Raw genomic sequence first — 25,793 nt, forward strand, 5'->3', positions numbered from 1 at the left:
CCACACCTGAACCTCCTAATACCGCCACCACACCTGAACCTCCTAATACCGCCACCACACCTGAACCTCCTAACACCGCCACCACACCTGAACCTCCTAATACCGCCACCACACCTGAACCTCCTAATACCACCACCACACCTGAACCTCCTAACACCGCCACCACACCTGAACCTCCTAACACCTGAACCTCCTAATACCACCACCACACCTGAACCTCCTAATACCACCACCACACCTGAACCGAAACTCACCGTGGATGTATTTGACAACGTTGACGCTGAGACCGTGTCGTGAGATGGTGGTGAGGACCTGGCCGGCGCTCTTCCTCCAGGGCAGGTTGTGAGGGGGGCACCAGGACGTGATGGCGGAGAAGAGAAGCTGCAGGTCGTCTTTCTGAGTCAACTCCTCCGCAGGGGAGACAAAGCTACACAGCTTCACCAGGATCTAATAGGAATAATGATAGCAATAACATACTAGATGGTCACTTTACAAGTAAAGTTGTGGAGCTTGCTTTACCTCTAAAAGTATTTTTGTGGTCACGGCTTGGTTTTTGCTCTGTCAATTGTGGGACCTTATATAGACAGGTGTGTGCCTTTCCAAATCATGTCCAATCAATTGAATTTATCACACAGGTGGACTCCAATCAAGTTGTAGAAACATCTCAAGGATGATCAATGGAAACAGGATGCACCTGAGCTCAATTTCGAGTCTCATAGCAAAGGGTCTGAATACTTATGTAAATAAGGTATTTCTGTTTTGTTTTTTTAATTTGCAAACATTTCTAAAGTTAACAGTTGTATAGCTGAACATGAAGAATCAACAAAGTGTCTGCCCTGCCACAAAAGCCTGAGTGACACGGCTTATTTATTAACGTTACTAGTTCAGAGCTCTACAAAGACTAGAAATACACTATGTATACAAAAGTATGTGGACACCCCTTCAAATGAGTGGATTTGGCTAATTCAGCCACACCCGTTGCTGACAGGTGTATAAAATTGAGCACACAGCCAGCCACGCATTCTCCTTAGAGAAACATTGACTTTAGAATGGCCCCGTACTGAAGAGCTCAGTGACTTTCAACTTGGCACCGTCATAGGATGCCGCCTTTCCAACAAGTCAGTTGGTCAAATTTCTGCCCTGCTAGAGCTGGCTGTGACCGGGAGACCAATGAGGCGGCGCACAATTGGCCCAGTGTTGTCCGGGTTAGGGGAGGGTTTGGGCCGGCAGGGAGATCCTTGTCCCATCGCGCACTAGCGACTCCTGTGGCGGGCCGGGCGCAGTGCATGCTGACACGGTCGTCAGGTGTACGGTGTTTCCTCCGACACATTGGTGCAGCTGGCTTCCGGGTTAAGCGAGTGTTGTGTCAAGAAGCAGTGCGGCTTGGTTGGGTTGTGTTTCTGCGGACGCACGACTCTCGACCTTAACCTCTCCCGAGTCCGTACGGGAGATGCAGCGATGGGACAAGACTGGAACTACCAATTGGATAACACGAAATTGTGGAGAAAAAAAATTAAATAAATAAATAAAACACAAAAAATAAATACATTTGCATTTTACGTGTCGTGGCCCGGATTGAAGTTCCTGGTGGGTCGGATTCGGCCCGCGGGTCGTACTCCCCCCCCCCCCCCCCCCCTTGGACTAGGGGATAGGTGGTAAGGCTTGATTAACTGACCTGTACAAATACCTTCTGTAGCAAGGCCCGGCGGTCAGCTAGTGGCAGCTCAGGGGTTTGTGTGGCCCCAGGGGCCTCTGCCATGTGAGGAAGGTCAAAGAACAGATACAGACACTTCACCAGGGTGGACGGCACCGACATGGTGGTCATGCAGTCCACCGTTTTCTGGAGGGAGGAGAGAAGACAATATACACAGGTTACAAAAGCCACCTTGCAATAATTTCTCTTTTACAGGGAAAAGCAAAACCTGTGAAAGGTGAGTGTAAGGTTGGCTTAGCCTTGTGGCAGTGTGTGTGTCTGTACATATACACACACACACACACACACACACACACACACACACACACACACACACACAATACCGTTCAAAAGTTTGGGGTCACTTAGAAATGTCCTTGTTTTTGAAAGAAAAGCACATTTTCTGTCCATTAAAATAACATCAAATTGATCAGAAATACAGTGTAGACATTGTTAATGTTGTAAATGACTATTGTAGCTGGAAACGGCAGATTTTTTAAAATGGAATATCTACATAGGCGTACAGAGGCCCGTTATCAGCAACCATCACTCCTGTGTTCCAATGGCACGTTGTGTTAGCTAATCCAAGTTTATCATTTTAAAAAGGCTAATTGATCATTAGAAAACCATTTAACAAATATGTTAGCACAGCTGAAAACTGTGGTGCTAATTAAAGAAGCAATAAAACTGGCCTTCTTTAGACTAGTTGAGTATCTGGAGCATCGGCATTTGTGGGTTCGGCTACAGGCTCAAAATGGCCAGAAACAAAGCACTTTCTTCAGAAAGTCGTCAGTCTATTCTTGTTCTGAGAAATGAAGGCTATTCCATGCAAGAAATTGCCAAGAAACTGAAGATCTCGTACAACTCTGTGTACTACTCCCTTCATAGAAAAGCGCAAACTGGCTCTAACCAGAATAGAAAGAGGAGTGGGAGGCCTCGATGCACAACTGAGTAAGAGGACAAGTACATTAGAGTGTCTAGTTTGAGAAACAGATGCCTCACAAGTCCTCAACTGTCAGCTTCATTAAATAGTACCCACAAAACACCAGTCTCAACGTCAACAGTGAAGAGGCGACTCCGGGATGTTGGCTTTTTAGGCAGAGTTCCTCTGTCCAGTGTCTGTGTTCTTTTGCCCATATTAAACTTTTCTTTTTATTGGCCAGTCTGAGAAGTGGCTTTTTCTTTGCAACTCTGAACAGGAGAATAGAGGAGTCACAAGGACAGAACAGAAAAGAGCCCAGACAAGTTTTGAGTTGTCTACGGTCTGGATGGTAGAGGGGACGACTACGGTCTGGATGGTAGAGGAAGGTAGAGGGGACGACTACGGTCTGGATGGTAGAGGATGGTAGAGGGGACGACTACGGTCTGGATGGTAGAGGGGACGACTACGGTCTGGATGGTAGAGGGGACGACTACGGTCTGGATGGTAGAGGATGGTAGAGGGGACGACTACGGTCTGGATGGTAGAGGGGACGACTACGGTCTGGATGGTAGAGGGGACGACTACGGTCTGGATGGTAGAGGGGACGACTACGGTCTGGATGGTAGAGGGGACGACTACGGTCTGGATGGTAGAGGATGGTAGAGGAGACGACTACGGTCTGGATGGTAGAGGATGGTAGAGTGGACGACTACGGTCTGGATGGTAGAGGGGATGACTACGGTCTGGATGGTAGAGGGGACGACTACGGTCTGGATGGTAGAGGGGACGACTACGGTCTGGATGGTAGAGGGGACGACTACGGTCTGGATGGTAGAGGGGACGACTACGGTCTGGATGGTAGCGGGGATGTCTACGGTCTGGATGGTAGAGGGGACGACTACGGTCTGGATGGTAGAGGGGACGACTACGGTCTGGATGGTAGAGGGGACGACTACGGTCTGGATGGTAGAGGGGACGACTACGGTCTGGGGACGACTACGGTCTGGATGGTAGAGGGGACGACTACGGTCTGGATGGTAGAGGGGACGACTACGGTCTGGATGGTAGAGGATGGTAGAGGAGACGACTACGGTCTGGATGGTAGAGGATGGTAGAGGGGACGACTACGGTCTGGATGGTAGAGGGGACGTCTACGGTCTGGATGGTAGAGGATGGTAGAGGGGACGACTACGGTCTGGATGGTAGAGGATGGTAGAGGAGACGACTACGGTCTGGATTGTAGAGGATGGTAGAGGGGACGACTACGGTCTGGATGGTAGAGGATGATAGAGAACGGTAGAGGGGACGACTACGGTCTGGATGGTAGAGGGGACGACTACGGTCTGGATGGTAGAGGGGACGACTACGGTCTGGGGACGTCTACGGTCTGGATGGTAGAGGGGACGACTACGGTCTGGATGGTGGAGGTTGGTAGAGGGGACGACTACGGTCTGGATGGTAGAGGATGGTAGAGGGGATGACTACGGTCTGGATGGTAGAGGTTGGTAGAGGATGGTAGAGGGGACGACTACGGTCTGGATGGTAGAGGGGACGACTACGGTCTGGATGGTAGAGGGGACGACTACGGTCTGGATGGTAGAGGATGGTAGAGGGGACGACTACGGTCTGGATGGTAGAGGATGGTAGAGGGGACGACTACGGTCTGGATGGTAGAGGGGACGACTACGGTCTGGATGGTAGAGGGGACGACTACGGTCTGGATGGTAGAGGGGACGACTACGGTCTGGATGGTAGAGGATGGTAGAGGGGACGACTACGGTCTGGATGGTAGAGGATGGTAGAGGGGACGACTACGGTCTGGATGGTAGAGGGGACGACTACGGTCTGGATGGTAGAGGAAGGTAGAGGGGACGACTACGGTCTGGATGGTAGAGGATGGTAGAGGGGACGACTACGGTCTGGATGGTAGAGGATGGTAGAGTGGACGACTACGGTCTGGATGGTAGAGGGGACGACTACGGTCTGGATGGTAGAGGATGATAGAGGGGACGTCTACGGTCTGGATGGTAGAGGGGACGACTACGGTCTGGATGGTAGAGGGGACGACTACGGTCTGGATGGTAGAGGGGACGACTACGGTCTGGGGACGTCTACGGTCTGGATGGTAGAGGGGACGACTACGGTCTGGATGGTAGAGGATGGTAGAGGGGACGACTACGGTCTGGATGGTAGAGGGGACGACTACGGTCTGGATGGTAGAGGATGGTAGAGGGGACGACTACGGTCTGGATGGTAGAGGGGACGACTACAGTCTGGATGGTAGAGGGGACGACTACGGTCTGGATGGTAGAGGCTGGTAGAGGGGACGACTACGGTCTGGATGGTAGAGGATGGTAGAGGGGACGACTACGGTCTGGATGGTAGAGGGGACGACTACGGTCTGGATGGTAGAGGATGGTAGAGGGGACGACTACGGTCTGGATGGTAGAGGATGGTAGAGGGGACGACTACAGTCTGGATGGTAGAGGATGGTAGAGGGGACGACTATGGTCTGGATGGTAGAGGGGACGACTACGGTCTGGATGGTAGAGGATGGTAGAGGGGACGACTACGGTCTGAAGAGAAGAGAGAAGAGAAAGAGGGATAAGAGAGAAAGAGGAGAGAAATAGAAGAGAGAGAAAGAAAGAAGAGAAGAGAAAGAAGAGAGAGCGCTCTTGGAATGTGGAGCATGACAGTCATTCTTTATGAGGGGGAAATAGAGGGAGGGAGAAAAAGAGAGCGAGAGAGAGAATGAGAGAGTGCTCTGTTGTTGCTATGAAGTCAGGTGGAAGGGAGGGTGTCAAGAGGCCCTTTGTTTTTGCTGTCTGAGACCCCTGAGCAGTGTGTGTTGTCTGAGACCCCTGAGCAGTGTGTGTTGTCTGAGACTCCAGAGCTTGGAATATTAATCCAGATACAGACAGACAGACACAGAAAGACAGAGAAAGACACAGAAAGACAGAGAAAGACACAGAAAGACAGAGAAAGACACAGATACAGATAAAGAAGAAGAAGAAATAGACGGTTTTGGCGCTTTACTTTACAGTCCTGCATTCAGCAGGTACAATAATCACACGTTATCTACCAATTACTTAAATCTACTATTTGAGGGACAATCAAGACTACATTCTGTGTGTAGCCTGCATAGTCCTTAAACTCCACAAATGTTGTTTTACTGTATGAAAGCCCTCAAACGAAATATGTTTTATTTTGATGCCGTTTCAGTCTAGGCGTTGTTTTGTACAGGGCAGAACGGTCAACAATTTGAGTGAAGACCATCATTGAAAGTTCCACACGTCCTAGGCTACAGGACGTTCTCCGGGTCCTAGGCTACAGGACGTTCTCCGGGTCCTAGGCTACAGGACGTTCTCCGGGTCCTAGGCTACAGGACGTTCTCCGGGTCCTAGGCTACAGGACGTTCTCCGGGTCCTAGGCTACAGGACGTTCTCCGGGTCCTAGGCTACAGGACGTTCTCCGGGTCCTAGGCTACAGGATGTTCTATAGGTCCTAGGCTACAGGTCGTTCTACAGGATGTTCTATAGGTCCTAGGCTACAGGATGTTCTACAGGTCCTAGGATACAGGATGTTCGATAGGTCCTAGGCTACAGGATGTTCTACAGGTCCTAGGATACAGGATGTTCTATAGGTCCTAGGCTACAGGATGTTCTACAGGTCCTAGGCTACAGGTCGTTGCATGCATCATGTTATGGGTATGCTTGTATTCGCTAAGGTCTGGGGCATTTTTCAGGATAAACAGATAAAAGTAATGGAGTTAAGCGCAGGTAAAATCCTGGTTCAGAGGAAAACCTGGTTCAGTCTGCTTTCCACCAGACACTGGGAGATTAATTTACCTTTCAGCAGGACAATAACCTAAAACACAAGGCCAAATATACACTGGAGTTGCTTACCAAGAAGACAGTGGCAGAGTTACAGTTTTGACTTAAATCTACTTTAAAATGTATGGCAAGACATACAAATGGTTGTCTAGCAATGATCAACAACCAACTTGACACGGCTTGAAGAACTTCGAAAAGACAAATGGACAAATGTTGCACAATCCAGGTGTGTAAAGCTCTGAGAGAATTACCCAGAAAGACTCACAGCTGTTATCGCCGCCAAAGGTGCTTCTACAAAGTATTGACTCAGAAGGGTTGAATACTTATGTAAATGAGATATTTCTGTTTTTCATTTTGTATAAAATTTGACTAAATTTCTAAAACCATGTTTTCACTTTGTCATTACGGGTATTGTGTGTAGATGGATTAAACAGGTAAAATTCTCACCCATTTTGAATTCAGGCTGTAACACAACAAAATGAGGAATAAGTGAAAGGGGTATGAATACTTTCTGAAGGCACTGTGCGTGATAATACATAATAAATTGGTATTTCCAAGAACAAATGTCTTGAATGAATGTACGCGTCAATCATCTAGCTGTCAATCTGTAAAGCTTTCTCTTTCAATGTCGAAGAGACCGGGAAGCAAACGTGATAACGCTAAAACAGTTTTCAAACACTTTCAGAATAAAAAGCGGGGAAAAAATAAAAATCCATGTTTCTGATAAGAAATCACATCCATCATTGACGCATATTTTAATTGATTGAAAATACTGACAGCTGTAATGGAAAAGGATCAATCACACCTACATTTGCTCGAGATACTGAAATAAATTAATCTTACCATATTGCCCCACTCGTTTTATGCGAGACAAAAATAACATTTGATGTATCATTGTAGTGAAAGAAATAGTTAATTCTGCAGGAGATAATTTCATATTAGTTTACATGTGAGATGTTATAGGCTTGTCAGTGTCCAGATTTCAGTTAGTATTCCATTTAACCCATCTCAAGTTCAAAAAGGTATCATTTCTGCTCTCTCATTTGTTTGCAAAGTAAACATGTTATAATGCAATATTTTTGTGTCTCACAATATCACAATCTTTCACAAACAAGTCATTCTCAAAGTACAAATAGTAATACACTTTATTTGTTCTGTAGATACAGGTTAGTTTACATAGCACAATTAAATAGTAGCTATACAGTAATGTCAGTGTCGTAGAAAACAAGGAGTATTTGTACACAGGCGCAATAGAGGAAACAGCGGTGTAGACCTATCAAGATGGCACCGGCAGACATGGCAGCTCTGCTTCTAGCTCCTAAGCTACTTTCCAGTATTTCGTTTATTTGTGTGTGTCATTTCTTACATTAATTTACCCAGAACGTTTTCTGTGTTATTACATACAGCCGGAAATAACTCTTGAAAATCAGAGCGGCGGTAACTTACTAGCACTACTACCAGACATTTGTCTTTCCCTGAATTGAATCCTTTGTTCGTACCCCCCAGGACAACTGAACTTATACCAGAGGATGCTCCAAGACGCCGCCGGCTGAGAAGAGGTATCGGAGTGGACTTCTAGTCCGACTCAGGAGGCGTGCACACCATCCACCGATTCCGAATATTTTACTCGCTAATGTTCAGACCCTGGACAAAAAAGTAAACGAGTTCAGGGTGAGGATCTCCTTCCAGAGAGACATCAGGGATTGTAACATACTCTGTTTCACGGATACATAGCTCTCTCCGGATATACTATCCCCTCCATACAGCCAGCTGGGTTCTCAGTACATTGGGCAGACAGGAATAAAGAACTCTCCGGAAGAAGAAAGGTGGTGGTGTATGTTTCATGATTAACTACTCCTGGTGTGATTGTGATAACATACAGAAACTCAACTCTTTCCTATAGACAGAAACTCAAAACAGGAAGTACCCGTGCTAAGGTCTATTCAACAGTGGTCTGACCAATTAGAATCCATGATTTAAGATTGGTTTGATCACACGGACTGGGATATGTTCCAGGTAGCCTTTGAGAATAACATTGACATATACACGGACACGGTGACTGAGTTCATCAGGAAGTGTATAGGGGATGTTGTTCCCATTGTGACTATTAAATCCTACCCAAACCAAAAACCGTCGATAGATGGCAGCTTTCGCGCAAAACTGAAAGCGCGAACAACCGCATTTAACCACGGCAAGGTGACTGGGAATATGGTTGAAAACAAACAGTGTAATTATTCCCTCTAAGGCAATCAAACAGGCAAAACGTCAGCACAGAGACAAAGTGGAGTCGCAATTCAACGGCTCACACACAAGGTGTATGTGGCAGGGTCTACAGACAATCATGGATTACAAAGGGAAAACTAGCCACGTAGCGGACATCACTGTCGATCTCCGAGACAAGCTAAACACATCTTACTTTGAGGATAATACAGTGCCACCGATGCGGTCCGCTCCCAAGGACTGTGGGCTCTCATTCTCCGTGGCCGATGTGAGTAAGACATTTAAGCGTGTTAATCCTCGCAAGGCTGCCGGCCCAGGCGGTATCCCTAGCCGCGTCCTCAGAGCAATGTGCAGACCAGCTGGCTGGAGTGTTTACAGACATATTCAATCTCTCCCTTATCCCAGTCTGTTGTCCCCACATGCTTCAAGATGGCCACCATTGTTCCTGTTCCCAAGAAAGCTAAGGTAACTGAACCTAAATGACTATCACCCTGTAACACTCACTTCTGTCATCATGAAGTGCTTTGAGAGGCTAGTTAAGGATCATATCACCTCTACCTTACCTGACACCCTAGACCCACTCCAATTTGCTTACCGCACCAATAGGTCCACTGACGATGCATTCGCCATCGCACTGCACACCGCCCTATCCCATCTGGACAAGAGGAATACCTATGTAAGAAGGCTGTTCATTGACTACAGCTCAGCATTCAACACCATAGTACCCTCCAAGCTCATGTTTAAGCTCGGGGCCCTGGGTCTGAACCATGCCCTGCGCAACTGGGTCCTGGACTTCCTGACGTGGTGGCGAAGGTAGGAAACAACACCTCCACTTCGCCGATCGTCAACACAGGGGCGCCACAAGGGTGCGTGCTCAGCCCCCTCCTGTACTCCCTGTTCACCCATGACTGCGGGGCCATGCACGCCTCCAACTCAATCATCAAGTCTGCAGACGACACAACAGTAATAGGCCTGATTACCAACAATGGTGAGACAGCCTACAGGGAGGAGGTGAGGGCCCTGGCAGAGTGGTGTCAGGAAAATAACCTCTCCCTCAACGTCAACAAAATGGAAGGAGCTGATCGTGGATTTCAGGAAACAGCAGAGGGAGCACGCCCCCTATCCACATCAACGGGACCGCAGTGGAGAAGGTGGAAAGGTTCAAGTTCCTCGGCGTACACATCACTGACAATCTGAAATGGTCCACCAACAGAAACAGTGTGGTGATGAAGGACATCAACCCCCGAAGCCACCGCATGTTCACCCCGCTATTAACCAGAAGGCGAGGTCAGTACAGGTGCATCAAAGCTGGGACCGAGAGACTGAAATCACAGCTTCTATCTCAAGTTCATCAGACTGTTAAATAGCCATCACTAGCCAGCTTCCACCCGATTACGTAACCCTGCACCTTAGAGGCTGTTTCCCCATATACACAGACATGGGAAGAAAATCTGCAGCGTTGAAGGTCCCCAAAAACACAGTGGCCTTCACCATTCTTAAATGGAAGAAGTTTGGAACCACCAAGCCTCTTCCTAGAGCTGGCCGCCCGGCCAAACTGAGCAATCGGGGGAGAAGGGCCTTGGTCAGGGAGGTGACCAAGAACCCGATGGTCACTCTGAAAGAGCTTCAGAGTTCCTCTGTGGAGATGGGAGAACTTTCCAGAAGGACAACCATCTCCGCAGCACTCCACCAATCAGGCCTTTATGGTAGAGTGGCCAGTAGGAAGCCACTCCTCGGTAAAAGGCACATGACAGCCTTCTTGGAGTTTGCCAAAAAAAGCACCTAAAGGACTCAGACCATGAGAAACAAGATTCTCTGGTCTGATGATTTGATTTGGATCTCTTTTAGTCCCCATTTGGACTAATCTTCCAAGAGTCCTTAAATATTAAAATACAATTTATATACGAACACATTTTCACATATAACACACTATTACAAACATACATAATACACTAACATAATGAACCAATAAATAATCAATCTAAAAAATATTGATTCTTCATCTACTGTAATCCCACAACATTTCTGTGTATTATATTTAAATCATTTTAAAATAATGTTTAAATGTATATATTGAAAGGTTTCTGGTTTGCTCAGTTAATTTATTCCATTTCTTTATTGCTCTAAATCGAAATGTTCTTTTGCCCATTTCTCTTTTCTGTCTGAATAACGCATAGAAGCCCTTAACTGTATTCCATGCCTTTTTAGAATCATTTTTACAAACAATAAAAGCATTGTTGAAAAATAACTTTTTTTTCCTTCGATTCAATTTAACTGCATAATTACGCAATGTTCTATAATTCTGTTCATCAATTTCTAATTTTGACTTGGCTGCTAAGACTTTTGACATATTTCTTTGAGAAAAAGCCTCACCTAGTTCATCATCAATCCATGGAGATGGGCGAGCCCCAACAGTTCTCTTTCTTATAGGGGCATGATGGTCCATTACCTCAGTGAGCAAATCAATAAAGCATTCTGTAGCGTGATTTAAATCATTCTCTAGATAAATCCGCTCCCAGGGTACAGCAGCCAAATCATTTAGAAATAGCTCATGATTAAATGTTTAAAAATTTCTCTTGACCACAATCCTAGGGGGTTTCTTTGGAACCTTGGTGTTCATGGTTACAATATTATGGTCTGTCCAGCCCACTGGCATTGATCTGGCTTTTAAGCATTGCGATGGTATATTACAGAAAATCAGATCAATGCATGTGTCTGAACGATGACCCAACTTAATTGATGATCTAGTAGTATCATTAACCATTTGTTTCAAGCCACAGTTCATGGCATATCTCATCAATTTTGTTCTAGTCGAATTATTGTGATCCTTCCGATTCATATTAAAATCACTCAAGATAAATACATCCCTGTTGCTATCTGTGGCCTGGTCAAACCCAGTACATAAGTCACCCAAATAGGACACCTTAGAGCTAGGAGGTCTATACACACATCCCACCAATATGGCTGCCTGGTGAGGCAGATGTACCTGAGCCCATAGTGCTTCTACTTGACATACATTAAGGTCATCCCTCCTCTTAAAAGGTATCTGATTCTGAATGTACAGTGCTACACCCCCACCATTCCTATTCCTGTCCCTTCTCAGTAGACTATATCCATGAATGTTAATTTGCCCACCAGCCACGGTCCCGTGTGGCTCAGTTGGTAGAGCATGGTGTTTGCAACGCCAGGGTTGTGGGTTCGATTCCCACAGGGGGACCAGTACGGAGAAAATGAAATTGTATGAATTGTATGCATTCACTACTGTAAGTCACTCTGGATAAGAGCGTCTGCTAAATGATTAAAATGTAAAATGTACAGATGCATCTAAATGCGTTTTGGTCAAAGCCAAAATATGAATATTATTTATCTTGACCAAGTTAAAAACCTCATGTATTTTGTTAGGAAGGCTACATACATTAACCTGAGCTATATGCAGCCCTTTCCTTATCAACTGAAGATCAATAGAACATGAACATAGCACAGAACATGTATTCGTTATAGTTGAAGTTGTCATGATACACTACAACACACAAACTCAAACGTGAACATTAAATTAAAATATCCAGGGAGTTACTCTAGAGTCCCGATACAATTGCCCGCTGATATAAAGTTTATCCATCACCATGGAGACTCGTTGACTCAGGCAACGTTTTTCCTTCATGATGGGATAAAGTTTTTTTCTCCTTTCATTGATCTCAGTGGGGAAGTGATCATTCATTCCAAAATCAGTGTTTCTGAGTTCTCTGTCCATGTTCTTCGTCATTTCCTTTTGCTTAAATCTGTCAAAACATGCAATAACAGCCCGTGGCCTATTTCCAGAGGTCTTACCTATTCTATGGACTCTGGAGAAAGTGACATTACGCACAACAATCAGTGGGCAGTTTTAGTTGAGTTGACATAAAGTACTCTGACTGTGTCCTCACAGCCTCTGCTGTTGTCATTCTCCGGTATCCCTGAACATATTAGATTGTCCCGCATTGATCGACACCGTACATCAAGCAATGTTTCTTTAAGTTGTTTGTTCTCCCTTTGCACCACCTCCACCTTGCCTATGAATAGAGTCTACAGTACCTTTCAGCTCCGTGTTCTCTTTCCTTAGATCATCAATCTGACGTTGGCTGTATTCTAGACCGGCACATAATGCATTGATGTCCTCTCGTAATATATCCAAGATATCATGTTTGGCAAGCCTTTCATTTATGGATTTTAACAAGTCAACATCCATATCAGTAAACCTCTCCCCACTCGCCACACGCGCCCTCTTACTAGGGGATGGTTTGGGTCCATCGTTGATACCAATTGTCCAACCTGATTTTGGTTTGTTTTGTTGATTGGGTTGGTTGTCCTTAACAATGCTTTGAGTCCTCCGAAGCCAGCGACATGTTTCTAAGAGTTCGTAAGTATCTCTCGTCAATGAATCGTTCAAGCTCTTCAATGGATTCTGAATCATCCAGCGTGTTTACAGGCAGAGTTAAACACACAAACAAACTGTTCAGCCGCGTGTGCCGGGCTAAGTCATCTGAGATATTCTAGAAGCCAAGATTCTAGAGGCCAAGATGAAACCAAGATTGAACTATTTGGCCTGAATGCCAAGCGTCACGTCTGGAGGAAACCTGGCACCATCCCTACGGTGAAGCATGGTGGTGGCAGCATCATGCTACGCGGATGTTTTTCAGCGGCAGGGAATGGGAAACTAGTCAGGATTGAGATGAACGGAGCAAAGTACAGAGAGATCCTTGATGAAAACCTGCTCCAGAGCGCTCAGGACCTCAGACTGGGGTGAAGGTTTCACCTTCCAACAGGACAATGACCCTAAGCACACAGCCAAGACAACGCAGAAGTGGCTTCAGGACAAGTCTCTGAATGTCCTTGAGTGGCCCAGCCAGAGCCCGGACTTGAACCCGATCAAACATCTCTGGAGAGACCTGAAAATAGCTATTTTCAATACATCTGCTAAAATAAAAAAATAAATGTTTTTGCTTTGTCATTATGGGGTATAGTGTGTAGATTGATGAGGGGGGGAAAAAAACTATTTAATCCATTTTAGAATAAGGCTGTAATGTAACAAAATGTGGAAAATGTCGAGGGGTCTGAATACTTTCCGAATGCACTCTATATACTGTATTTTAGTAAATAACACTCAGACATTTCTCATCCTAATATTTATATTTCTTAATTCCATTCTTTTACTTTTAAAATGTGTGTATTGTTATGAATTGTTAGATATTACTGCACTGATGGAGCTAGAAACACAAGCATTTCATTACACCCACAATAACATCTGCTAAAAATGTGTATGTGACCAATACAATTTGATTTGATTTGATGTGCGAAGAGTCATCTTGTGACAAGAACATGAAGATAAGACACTTTATTGTCCATAACGGAAATTTGTCTTCTGCTTTTCCCAACACCCTGCAGTGCAGCACCTCTGGCTGGAGAGCAATTGTGTGTGTGGGGGGGGGGGGGGGGGGGGGTTAAGTGTCTTGCTCAAGGGCACAACGGCAGGAGATGGTACCTGGGAGAGTTCCAGCTGCCAGTTCAGTTCCATACCCATTTATGTGTCGCCCTGGGATTGTAATAACCTGTTTCCTGGTCTGCCTCTCCTACCTCCTGTTTCCTGGTCTGCCTCTCCTACCTCCTGTTTCCTGGTCTGCCTCTACTACCTCCTGTTTCCTGGTCTGCCTCTCCTACCTCCTGTTTCCTGGTCTGCCTCTACTACCTCCTGTTTCCTGGTCTGCCTCTCCTACCTCCTGTTTCCTGGTCTGCCTCTCCTACCTCCTGTTTCCTGGTCTGCCTCTACTACCTCCTGTTTCCTGGTCTGCCTCTCCTACCTCCTGTTTCCTGGTCTGCCTCTCCTACCTCCTGATCCTGGTCTGCCTCTCCTACCTCCTGTTTCCTGGTCTGCCTCTCCTACCTCCTGTTTCCTGGTCTGCCTCTCCTACCTCCTGTTTCCTGGTCTGCCTCTCCTACCTCCTGTTTCCTGGTCTGCCTCTCCTACCTCCTGTTTCCTGGTCTGCCTCTCCTACCTCCTGTTTCCTGGTCTGCCTCTCCTACCTCCTGTTTCCTGGTCTGCCTCTACTACCTCCTGTTTCCTGGTCTGCCTCTCCTACCTCCTGTTTCCTGGTCTGCCTCTACTACCTCCTGTTTCCTGGTCTGCCTCTACTACCTCCTGTTTCCTGGTCTGCCTCTACTACCTCCTGTTTCCTGGTCTGCCTCTACTACCTCCTGTTTCCTGGTCTGCCTCTACTACCTCCTGTTTCCTGGTCTGCCTCTACTACCTCCTGTTTCCTGGTCTGCCTCTCCTACCTCCTGTTTCCTGGTCTGCCTCTCCTACCTCCTGATCCTGGTCTTAGGGACCTAAAGGGGTGCACATTTAGTTTTTTTTGCCATAGCACTACACATCTGATTCAAATCATCAAAGCTTGATGCGGTGACCATTTAAATCACTGTGTAGTGTTAGCACAAAAATACGAATGTGCACCCCTTTAGGTCCCCGGGACCAGGAAACAGGAGGTAGGAGAGGCAGACCAGCAGCTGGAAGTTTGCTGGTTTTAGCCCCGGGCCAGGCAACCCAAAAATGGGAATGGAAGTGAACTGGCAGCTGCAAGGCTGCTGGTCATTGATCCCATGTACAATCTCCTCCCATGTAAACTCTCCACAATTGCTCTCCTGCACTGCTGCTATCCCGGTGTTGGGAACGGGAGAACCTATGGAAAGTTGTATTAAATTATTCAATTCCTCTTTGGAATCATCCATTGTCCATCTAGAGAGGGTTAGACAGCCCCGACAACAGCCCCCGACAACAGCCCCCGACAACAGCCCCCGACAACACAAGCTTGCTCCCCATGTAGTCCCCACCAGGAAAAATGTCTGCCATGGAGAATTATTGTCTGTAAAAAAGGACAACACATTGTTGATTATAACCCACAGACCCTCTGAGATGAACAGGAGATGTTAGCCTAGGCTGACGAGGCTAATGAACAGGAGATGTTAGCCTAGGCTGACGAGGCTAATGAACAGGAGATGTTAGCCTAGGCTGACGAGGCTAATGAACAGGAGATGTTAGCCTAGGCTGACGAGGCTAATGAACAGGAGATGTTAGCCTAGGCTAACGAGGCTAATGAACAGGAGATGTTAGCCTAGGCTGACGAGGCTAAAGAACAGGAGATGTTAGCCTAGGCTAACGAGGCTAATGAATTGTCTAAAGCCAAATCGTAGTCTAAATTACTCGTAGTCTAAATCCTCTTTCACCTAGTAGTAGTAGTAGTAGTAGTAGTAGACACATTAGGCGTATGATCACGGACTGCCATATCGAGCTATCTTGCCTAACGTTAAGCCTTATAATCAAACATAATGTAGTCAAGTCCTCTACTTTAGTTAGCTAGCTAGCTAGCTAGCTCCATTACAGGGTTAACTGGGAAAGCCACCCCATCAGCTTTGGGGGTATAAAGCTATACTAGCAGCTATGCTAACTCACCAACAATACATTGATGTAGCAATTATTGTGTCCCACAGAATTAGCTATTCAAGTTAACTTTACCTGAAGTGAAATGTAGCCAGACCTTCATAGCAGTGATCCACGCACTTTGTCCTGTTTCAACGAACCCCAACACAGCACTCGACCCTTAGCTACCCCTAGTAGCTAACTAGCTAGCTAACTAGCTAGCTAACATAACGTAGCAGGTGTAAAATAAACGCTTGAAACTAGATCCTCTACATACTGGTCTTGATGAGACTAGGAGGTTCTCTTCTACACTGTTCAACCAATCCAGTAAACGTGGAGGAGGAGTTCAGATGGAGTGTTGCCTTGTTAACGTCCAAAAGTGGAAGGCCCGTCACAAGCTCTATTTTTTGGGGCGGCAGGTAGCCTAGTGGTTAGAGCGTTGGGCCAGTAACCAGCAGGTAGCCTAGTGGTTAGAGCGTTGGACTAGTAACCAGCAGGTAGCCTAGTGGTTAGTGCGTTGGGCCAGTAACCAGCAGGTAGCCTAGTGGTTAGAGCGTTGGGCCAGTAACCAGCAGGTAGCCTAGTGGTTAGAGCGTTGGACTAGTAACCAGCAGGTAGCCTAGTGGTTAGAGCGTTGGGCCAGTAACCAGCAGGTAGCCTAGTGGTTAGAGCGTTGGGTCAGTAACCAGCAGGTAGCCTAGTGGTTAGAGCGTTGGGTCAGTAACCAGCAGGTAGCCTAGTGTTTAGAGCGTTGGGCCAGTAACCAGCAGGTAGCCTAGTGGTTAGAGCGTTGGGCCAGTAACCAGCAGGTAGCCTAGTGGTTAGAGGGTTGGACTAGTAACCAGCAGGTAGCCTAGTGGTTAGAGGGTTGGACTAGTAACCAGCAGGTAGCCTAGTGGTTAGAGCGTTGGACTAGTAACCAGCAGGTAGCCTAGTGGTTAGAGCGTTGGGCCAGTAACCAGCTGGTAGCCTAGTGGTTAGAGCGTTGGACTAGTAACCAGCAGGTAGCCTAGTGGTTAGAGGGTTGGACTAGTAACCAGCGGGTAGCCTAGTGGTTAGAGCGTTGGACTAGTAACCAGCAGGTAGCCTAGTGGTTAGAGCGTTGGGCCAGTAAACAGCAGGTAGCCTAGTGGTTAGAGCGTTGTACCAGTAACCAGCAGGTAGCCTAGTGGTTAGAGCGTTGGGCCAGTAACCAGCAGGTAGCCTAGTGGTTAGAGTGTTAGGCCAGTAACCAGCAGGTAGCCTAGTGGTTAGAGTGTTGGACTAGTAACCAGCAGGTAGCCTAGTGGTTAGAGCGTTGGGCCAGTAACCAGCAGGTAGCCTAGTGGTTAGAGCGTTGGGCCAGTAACCAGCAGGTAGCCTAGTGGTTAGAGCGTTGGGCCAGTAACCAGCAGGTAGCCTAGTGGTTAGAGCGTTGGGCCAGTAACCAGCAGGTAGCCTAGTGGTTAGAGCATTGGGCCAGTAACCAGCAGGTAGCCTAGTGGTTAGAGGGTTGGACTAGTAACCAGCAGGTAGCCTAGTGGTTAGAGCATTGGACTAGTAACCGAAAGGTTGCTGGATCAAATCCCTGAGCTGACAAGGTAATCATCTGTTGTTCTGCCCCTGAACAAGGCAGTGTTACCCGGTAGGCTGTCATTGTAAATAAGAATTTGTTCTTAAGCGACCTGCCTAGTTAAATAAAAAGGTACAATTTATTTAGGCTACTAGCTAGCTAAACAACTTATTCTGTTGGTTGTAGCTTTCCGGCAGACTAGACGCTTTGTGACGTATTGCTACCTTTCACAGGTCAGAGTGCCAATTACACATTTGGGACACAGAAATGGGGAGAGGGGAAGGGGTAGCTAGCTACAACTTGTTGACAGTGCTCACTACAATCAAAACAACAAAAAAACTTGCGCCACGCAACAGGAAGTGGTCAGGGGCCAAGATTCAACAGTTCCAGGATTTTCATCAAATAAGCCTATAGAAGTCCTTCTTAAATGAAGGCCAGTAGTTTGCAGCAGGAATCACAAATCCACTTGTGACATCCTGTTTGTCGAAGCTGTGAGTAGAACAATAAGCCTGTATTGGTGCCTATCTGTCTAGTCACGACCATGTGATGAGGATGGTGGTGTTGTCGTCAGTAAAGCAAGAGGTCTGCCTCCATCCTCCAGCTCTAAAAAAAAGGTCTCTCTTGACGACTCTTTAGACAAACTGAAAATGAAGTTGAAGAATGTCCTTCCGGTTAAAGAATGTACGTAAGGCTAAGTTATAAAAACAAGTGCATGACTGCATCCCAAATGGTGCACTATTCCCTATATACACTGTACCACTTTTGACCATAGTGCACTATGTAAGGAATAGGGTGCAATTTAGGACCTGATCCCTTCACTAACGTCCTTCTTCCCTTACCTCCATAGGTTCCCTACGGATGTTGTTTAACAAATCACTGCGTTTGTAATATTGAACAACTTTATAATTATCATTTGTATCACGGGAGATTACTTTAATAGGCTGTGTGTCAAATGGCACCCTATTCCCTTTATAGTGGACGACTTTAGGGAATAGGGTGCACTACTTTAATCCAGGGCCCATAGGGAATAGGGTGCACTACTTTAATCCAGGGCCCATAGGGAATAGGGTGCACTAGATTAATCCAGGGCCCATAGGGAATAGGGTGCACTAGATTAATCCAGGGCCCATAGGGAATAGGGTGCACTACTTTAATCCAGGGCCCATAGGGAATAGGGTGCACTACTTTAATCCAGGGCCCATAGGGAATAGGGTGCACTACATTAATCCAGGGCCTATAGGGAATAGGGTGCACTAGATTAATCCAGGGCCTATAGGGAATAGGGTGCACTAGACTAATCCAGGGCCCATAGGGAATAGGGTGCACTACATTAGTCCAGGGCCCATAGGGAATAGGGTGCACTACATTAATCCAGGGCCTATAGGGAATAGGGTGCACTACATTAATCCAGGGCCCATAGGGAATAGGGTGCACTACATTAATCCAGGGCCCATAGGGAATAGGGTGCACTACATTAATCCAGGGCCTATAGGGAATAGGGTGCACTACATTAATCCAGGGCCAATAGGGAATAGGGTGCACTACATTAATCCAGGGCCCATAGGGAATAGGGTGCACTACATTAATCCAGGGCCTATAGGGAATAGGGTGCACTACATTAATCCAGGGCCCATAGAGTAGTAGTACATGGGGCCACTTGGGACACAGCAACAGGCTGGGTTTCTACTGCTATTTGTGGATCAAAGTGAGCAGGAAACACAATGTAAATAGGTCAGAGAGAACAGGCGTCTTGTTTAAACGCTGAGATGCCGGTGCTGTTTCAAACGCTGCGATGCCCGGGGTGTTTCAAACGCTGCGATGCCGGGGGTGTTTCAAACGCTGCGATGCCGGGGGTGTTTCAAACGCTGCGATGCCGGGGGTGTTCAAACGCTGCGATGCCGGGGGTGTTTCAAACGCTGCGATGCCGGGGGTGTTTCAAACGCTGCGATGCCGGGGGTGTTCAAACGCTGCGATGCCGGGGGTGTTCAAACGCTGAGATGCCGGGGGTGTTCAAACGCTGAGATGCCGGGGGTGTTCAAACGCTGCGATGCCGGGGGTGTTCAAACGCTGCGATGCCGGGGGTGTTCAAACGCTGCGATGCCGGGGGTGTTCAAACGCTGCGATGCCGGGGGTGTTCAAACGCTGCGATGCCGGGGGTGTTCAAACGCTGAGATGCCGGGGGTGTTCAAACGCTGCGATGCCGGGGGTGTTCAAATGCCAACATCGTTTTTCAAAAAAAAAAAAAGACATGAGGGCAGAAACAACAACAACACACACTCTGTAATACACACACACACACACACACACACACACACAACCCAGTAACACACACACACACACACAACCCAGTAACACACACACACACACACACACAACCCAGTAACAGACACACACACACACACACACACACACACACACACACACACACACACAACCCAGTAACAGACACACAACCCAGTAACAGACACACACACACACACACACAACCCAGTAACACACACACACACACACACACACACACACACACACACACACACACACACACACACACACACACACACACAACCCAGTAACACCCACACACCCACCTGTCCGGAGGATGCTAGCAGGTTGATGGTGGTCAGTAGCATCCAGCCACGTGACGCCTCTTCACTCTGGTTCACCTCCAGGAACTGGACTATGGCTCTACTGGCTTCCTCTGCGAACACAACACACATAGTGTGGCACATATCATCTTCTCATATTGCCATAATCAGTGTTTCAGTATAATGCACGGTATGTTTTAGTTGTTGTTGTGCAAATTAAAAAAGAGCCTTGTTTTGATCTTTTACAGCAGAAGGCTCAGAACGGGAGAGAGAGGGAGAGAGAGGGAAAGAGAGAGAGAGAGAGAGAGAGAGAGAGAGAGAGAGAGAGAGAGAGAGAGAGAGAGAGAGAGAGAGAGAGATCTGATCACTAAATCAACGTGTTGTACTCTGAACATTCCACGTGAATAAAGAGAGAGAGAGATGAGGAGAAAGAGGAAAGAGAGGGAGAGGGATGATGAGAGAGGAAAGAGCGGGATGAGGAGAAAGAGAGTAAAGAGAGAGAGAGAGATGGAGGGGGAAGGTGATGAGGAGAAAAAGAGGGATGAGGAGAAAGAGAGGGAGAGGGATGAGGAGAAAGAGAGGGATGAGGAGAAAGAGAGGGATGAGGAGAAAGAGAGGGAGAGGGATGAGGAGAAAGAGAGGGATGAGGAGAAAGAGAGGGAGAGGGATGAGGAGAAAGAGAGGGAGAGGGATGAGGAGAAAGAGAGGGAGAGGGATGAGGAGAAAGAGAGGGATGAGGAGAAAGAGAGGGATGAGGAGAAAGAGAGGGATGAGGAGAAAGAGAGGGAGAGGGATGAGGAGAAAGAGAGGGAGAGGGATGAGGAGAAAGAGAGGGAGAGGGATGAGGAGAAAGAGAGGGAGAGGGATGAGGAGAAAGAGAGGGATGAGGAGAAAGAGAGGGAGAGGGATGAGGAGAAAGAGTGGGATGCTAGAGTGACAGCTTCCTGACAGCTTCTTTAAAAGAGGTGTTTACAGTGTGTGTCCATCTGGCTGAATGTTTTAGATCTCCAAAACAGACTGAAGACGGCAGCAGCCGTGCGTTTGGTCGGTAATCAAAAGGAAGGCAAACCTCCGTCAAAGCTTTGAATAAGGACAGACTGATAACACACACACACCTGCAGAGAGAAATGACTAGCCTATCTACTACCATGCTGGGGTAACACTAGCAGGCAGATAGGAGGTTTTAAAAGCCTTTGTGCTAGAGGGGGATGAGGCTAACATCAAACAGTGATTAATGGTTTCCCATTCCGGGTTACAGTCCGTTACCATTCCGGGTTACAGTCCGTTACCATTCCGGGTTACAGTCCGTTACCATTCCGGGTTACAGTCCGTTACCATTCCGGGTTACAGTCCGTTACCATTCCGGGTTACAGTCCGTTACCATTCTGGGAATTGCTGACATACAGTGCCTTCAGAAAGTATTGATACTCCATGACTTGTTTTGTTAGAGCCTGAATTCAAAATGGATTAAATAGATTGTCATTACGGGGAATTGTGTGTAGATGGGTGAGAAAAACAAAGTTAAAACATGTTTTTAGAAACGTATGCAAATGTGTAGAAAATTAAATACAGAAATATCTAATTTACATAAGTATCCACACCCCTTAGTCAATACTTTATAGTAGCACCATTGGTGGCGATTACAGCGTTGAGTCGTCCTGGGTACGCCTGTATCAGCTTTGAGTCGTCCTGGGTACGTCTGTATCAGCTTTGAGTCGTCCTGGGTACGTCTGTATCAGCTTTGAGTCGTCCTGGGTATGTCTGTATCAGCTTTGAGTCGTCTTGGGTATGTCTATCAGCTTTGCACATCTGGATTTGGGGGTTCTCTCTCATTCTTACTTACAGACTTTCTCAAGCTCTGTTAAGTCAGATGGGGAGTGGCGGTGAACAGCAATCTTCAAGTCTATCCACAGAATTTCAATGGGATTGAAGTCTCGGTTTTGGCTGGGCCACACAAGGACTTTAAAATTCTTGTTCTGAAGCCATTCAAGCGTTGCTTTGGCTGTATTCTTAGGGTCATTGTCCTTTTGAAATGTAAATCTTCACCCAAGTATAAGGTTGTTTGCACTCTGAAGCAAGTTCACAGGATTTGCATGTATTTGGCTGCATTCATTGTTCCCTCTATCCTTACCAGTCTCCCAGTCCCTGCCGCTGAATAGCATTCCCATAGCATGATGCTGCCACCACTATGCTTCACGGTAGGGATGGTGTTAGATGGGTGATGAGCTGTGCCTGGTTTACTCCAGACATAGCACTTTGCATTCGGCGAAAGAGTTACATTTTTGTCTCAGACCACAGAATCTTCTGCCTTATGATATCAGAGTCTTTCACGTGCCTTTTTGCAAACTCCAGGCGTGCCGTCATCTGCCTTTTTCTCAGGAGTGGCCTCCGTCTGGCCACTCTCACATAAAGCCTAGATTGGTGAAGTGCTGGAAAGACTGTTGTCCTCAGCCAACGAAGCAGGTTATACTATCTCAGCCAAGGAAGCAGGTTCTCCCATCTCAGCCAACGAAGCAGGTTCTCCCATCTCAGCCAAGGAAGCAGGTTCTCCCATCTCAGCCAAGGAAGCAGGTTCTCCCATCTCAGCCAAGGAAGCAGGTTCTCCCATCTCAGCCAAGGAAGCAGGTTATCCCATCTCAGCCAAGGAAACAGGTTCTCCCATCTCAGCCAAGGAAGCAGGTTCTCCCATCTCAGCCAAGGAAGCAGGTTCTCCCATCTCAGCCAAGGAAGCAGGTTCTCCCATCTCAGCCAAGGAAGCAGGTTCTCCCATCTCAGCCAAGGAAGCAGGTTCTCCCATCTCAGCCAAGGAAGCAGGTTCTCCCATCTCAGCCAAGGAAGCAGGTTCTCCCATCTCAGCCAAGGAAGCAGGTTATCCCATCTCAGCCAAGGAACTGCAGTTCTGTCAGAGCTTCATTGGGTTCTTGGTTATATCCCTGACCAAAGACCTTCTTGTCCGGTTGCTCAGTTTGGTCAGACAGCCAGCTCTAGGCAGTCTGGGTAGTTCTATATTGTTTCCATTTTCCAATAATGGAGACCACTGTGCTCTTGGAAACTTTCCACATTCTAGAATAAAAATGTATACCCTTCCCCAGATATATACGCCTCATCACAATTCTCTCTCTGAGATCTCCAGACAGTTCCTTGGACTTCATGGTATCGTTTCTGCTCTGACATGCACTGCCAACTGTGGGACCTTATATAGACAGGTGTGTTTCTTTCTAAATCATGTGCAATCAATTGAATTTACCACAAGTGGATTCCAATCAAGTTGTAGTGACATCTCAAGGATGATCAAAGGAATCAGGATGCACCTGGGCTCAATTTTTTTGTCTCATAGCAAACGGTCTGAATACTTATGTAAATAAGGTATCTTATTCATTTTATTTGTAATACATTTGCAAAAATGTCTAAAAACCTGTTCTCACTTAGTCATTATGGGATATTGTGTGTGTAGATTGATGAGGACAATGTTTTATTTAATCAATTTTAGAGCAAGGCTGTAATGTAACAAAATGTGGAAAAAGTAAAAAAAAAGGTCTGAATACTTTTCGAATGCACTGTATATACAAAATAATGTGGGGGGGGGGGGTGGGTGTGAATACTTATATGAATTAGATATTTCTGTATTTCATTTTCAATACATTTGCTAACATTTCTAAAAACATGTTTTCATGTAATAATATAATATGTAATATAACATGCAATAATATAATAATATCATGATGTAATAATATAATAATATAAGGATGTAATAATATAATGATATAATAATAACATACTAATATACTAATATAATAATATCATGATATAATAATAACATACTAATATACTAATATAATAATATCATGATATAATATAATGATATAATAATATAACAATATCATGATATAATAAGATACTAATATAATAGAATAAGATGCTAATATAATATAATGATATAATAATATAATATAATAAGATACTAATATAATAATATCATGATATAACAAGATACTAATATAATAATATAATAATATCATGATATAATAATAACATACTAATATACTAATATAATAATATCATGATATAATATAATGATATAATAATATAATAATATCATGATATAATAATAACATACTAATATACTAATATAATAATATCATGATATAATATAATGATATAATAATATAATAATATCATGATATAATAAGATACTAATATAATAGAATAAGATGCTAATATAATATAATAAGATGCTAATATAATATAATAAGATACTAATATAATAATATCATGATATAACAAGATACTAATATAATAATATAATAATATCATGATATAACAAGATACTAATATAATAATATAATAATATCATGATATAACAATATAATATCATGATATAATAATATCATGATATAATAATATAATATCATGATATAATAACATAATAAGATAATATCATGATATAATAAGATAATATCATAATATAATAAGATAATATCATAATATCATGATATAATAAGATACTTGTTACTGATACCGCTATCAGTAACAAAGCGAGATGGGAAGCCGTGCGGTACATGGGCCAAAACATATACTTGTGTGCCTGCGTCCGTGTGTGTGTGTGTGTGTGTGCGTGTGTGTGCGTGCGCGCATGCACATGGAGCCCGGTAAAGATATCCTTGGCAGTCAGTGGAGTTTATTCCTCTCCAACAGCGGAGGACCAAAATATCAAAGGACGGTCAAGCTGGGTAACAGATTTATCCCCCCATTCCTCTATCATAAACCAGTCCTCTTTTCCCTCACTCACTCCATTCCTCACTTCAATATCAGTTAGGTCCACATTTCACCCAAACCAGACCAGGGGCTTTACGTATGAAGCATCAGAGAGTAGAATTACTGACCTAGAATCTGGGCCACCCTGTCCATATAATCTCATTCATTATGATCTAGAATCAGGGCCCCCCTGTCCATATAATCTCATTCATTATGATCTAGGATCAGGGCCCCCCTGTCCATATAATCTCATTCATTATGATCTAGGATCAGGGCCCCCCTGTCCATATAATCTCATTCATTGTGATCTAAAAGGCAAAACTGATCCATGATCTAATCCTAAATCTAATCCTAATTCTAGATATAATCCTAAATCTAACCCTAAATTTAACCATAATCCTAAATCTAACCCTAACCCTAAATCTAAACCTAATCCTAAACCTAAATCTAAACATAATCCTAAATCTAACCCTAAATCTAAACCTAATCCTAAATCTAACCCTAAATCTAAACCTAATCCTAAACCTAATCCTAAATCAAACAGCGAGCAGGGAGGATGAATATCAAGTAGCTAGCCAAATCAAGAGACAGCAGGTATTTTGGTCATGTTGCTGGGGAACCTATCAGAACTAACTGAATAACAAGACACTTACACTGATACTGAAGTGTTGAATCAGAAGCTGTGATTAAGTGTTGATGTACTCAGACAAATCTCACCTGAAGTGATCTAATGTGTGGAGACTTTCAACACCGACCGACTGACCGTCCGTTTAACGAATGGAGTGG

At 45.4% G+C, this 25,793-nt stretch overlaps 1 protein-coding gene across 1 annotated transcript in view; it reads right to left on the reverse strand.

The window, feature by feature from the left end:
- Positions 1–25,793, reverse strand: part of LOC106585952 (WD repeat and FYVE domain-containing protein 3) — a 239,709-nt gene that overhangs the window by 163,175 nt on the left and 50,741 nt on the right. Inside the window, 3 exon segments of the mRNA XM_082968737.1 lie at positions 255–447; positions 1,676–1,840; positions 20,256–20,365. Of these exon segments, the coding sequence (XP_082824863.1) occupies positions 255–447; positions 1,676–1,840; positions 20,256–20,365 (468 nt within the window).

Source organism: Salmo salar, chromosome 24, assembly GCF_965601325.2.
Source record: "Salmo salar chromosome 24, fSalSal1, whole genome shotgun sequence".
NCBI classification, from domain to species: Eukaryota; Metazoa; Chordata; class Actinopteri; order Salmoniformes; family Salmonidae; genus Salmo; species Salmo salar.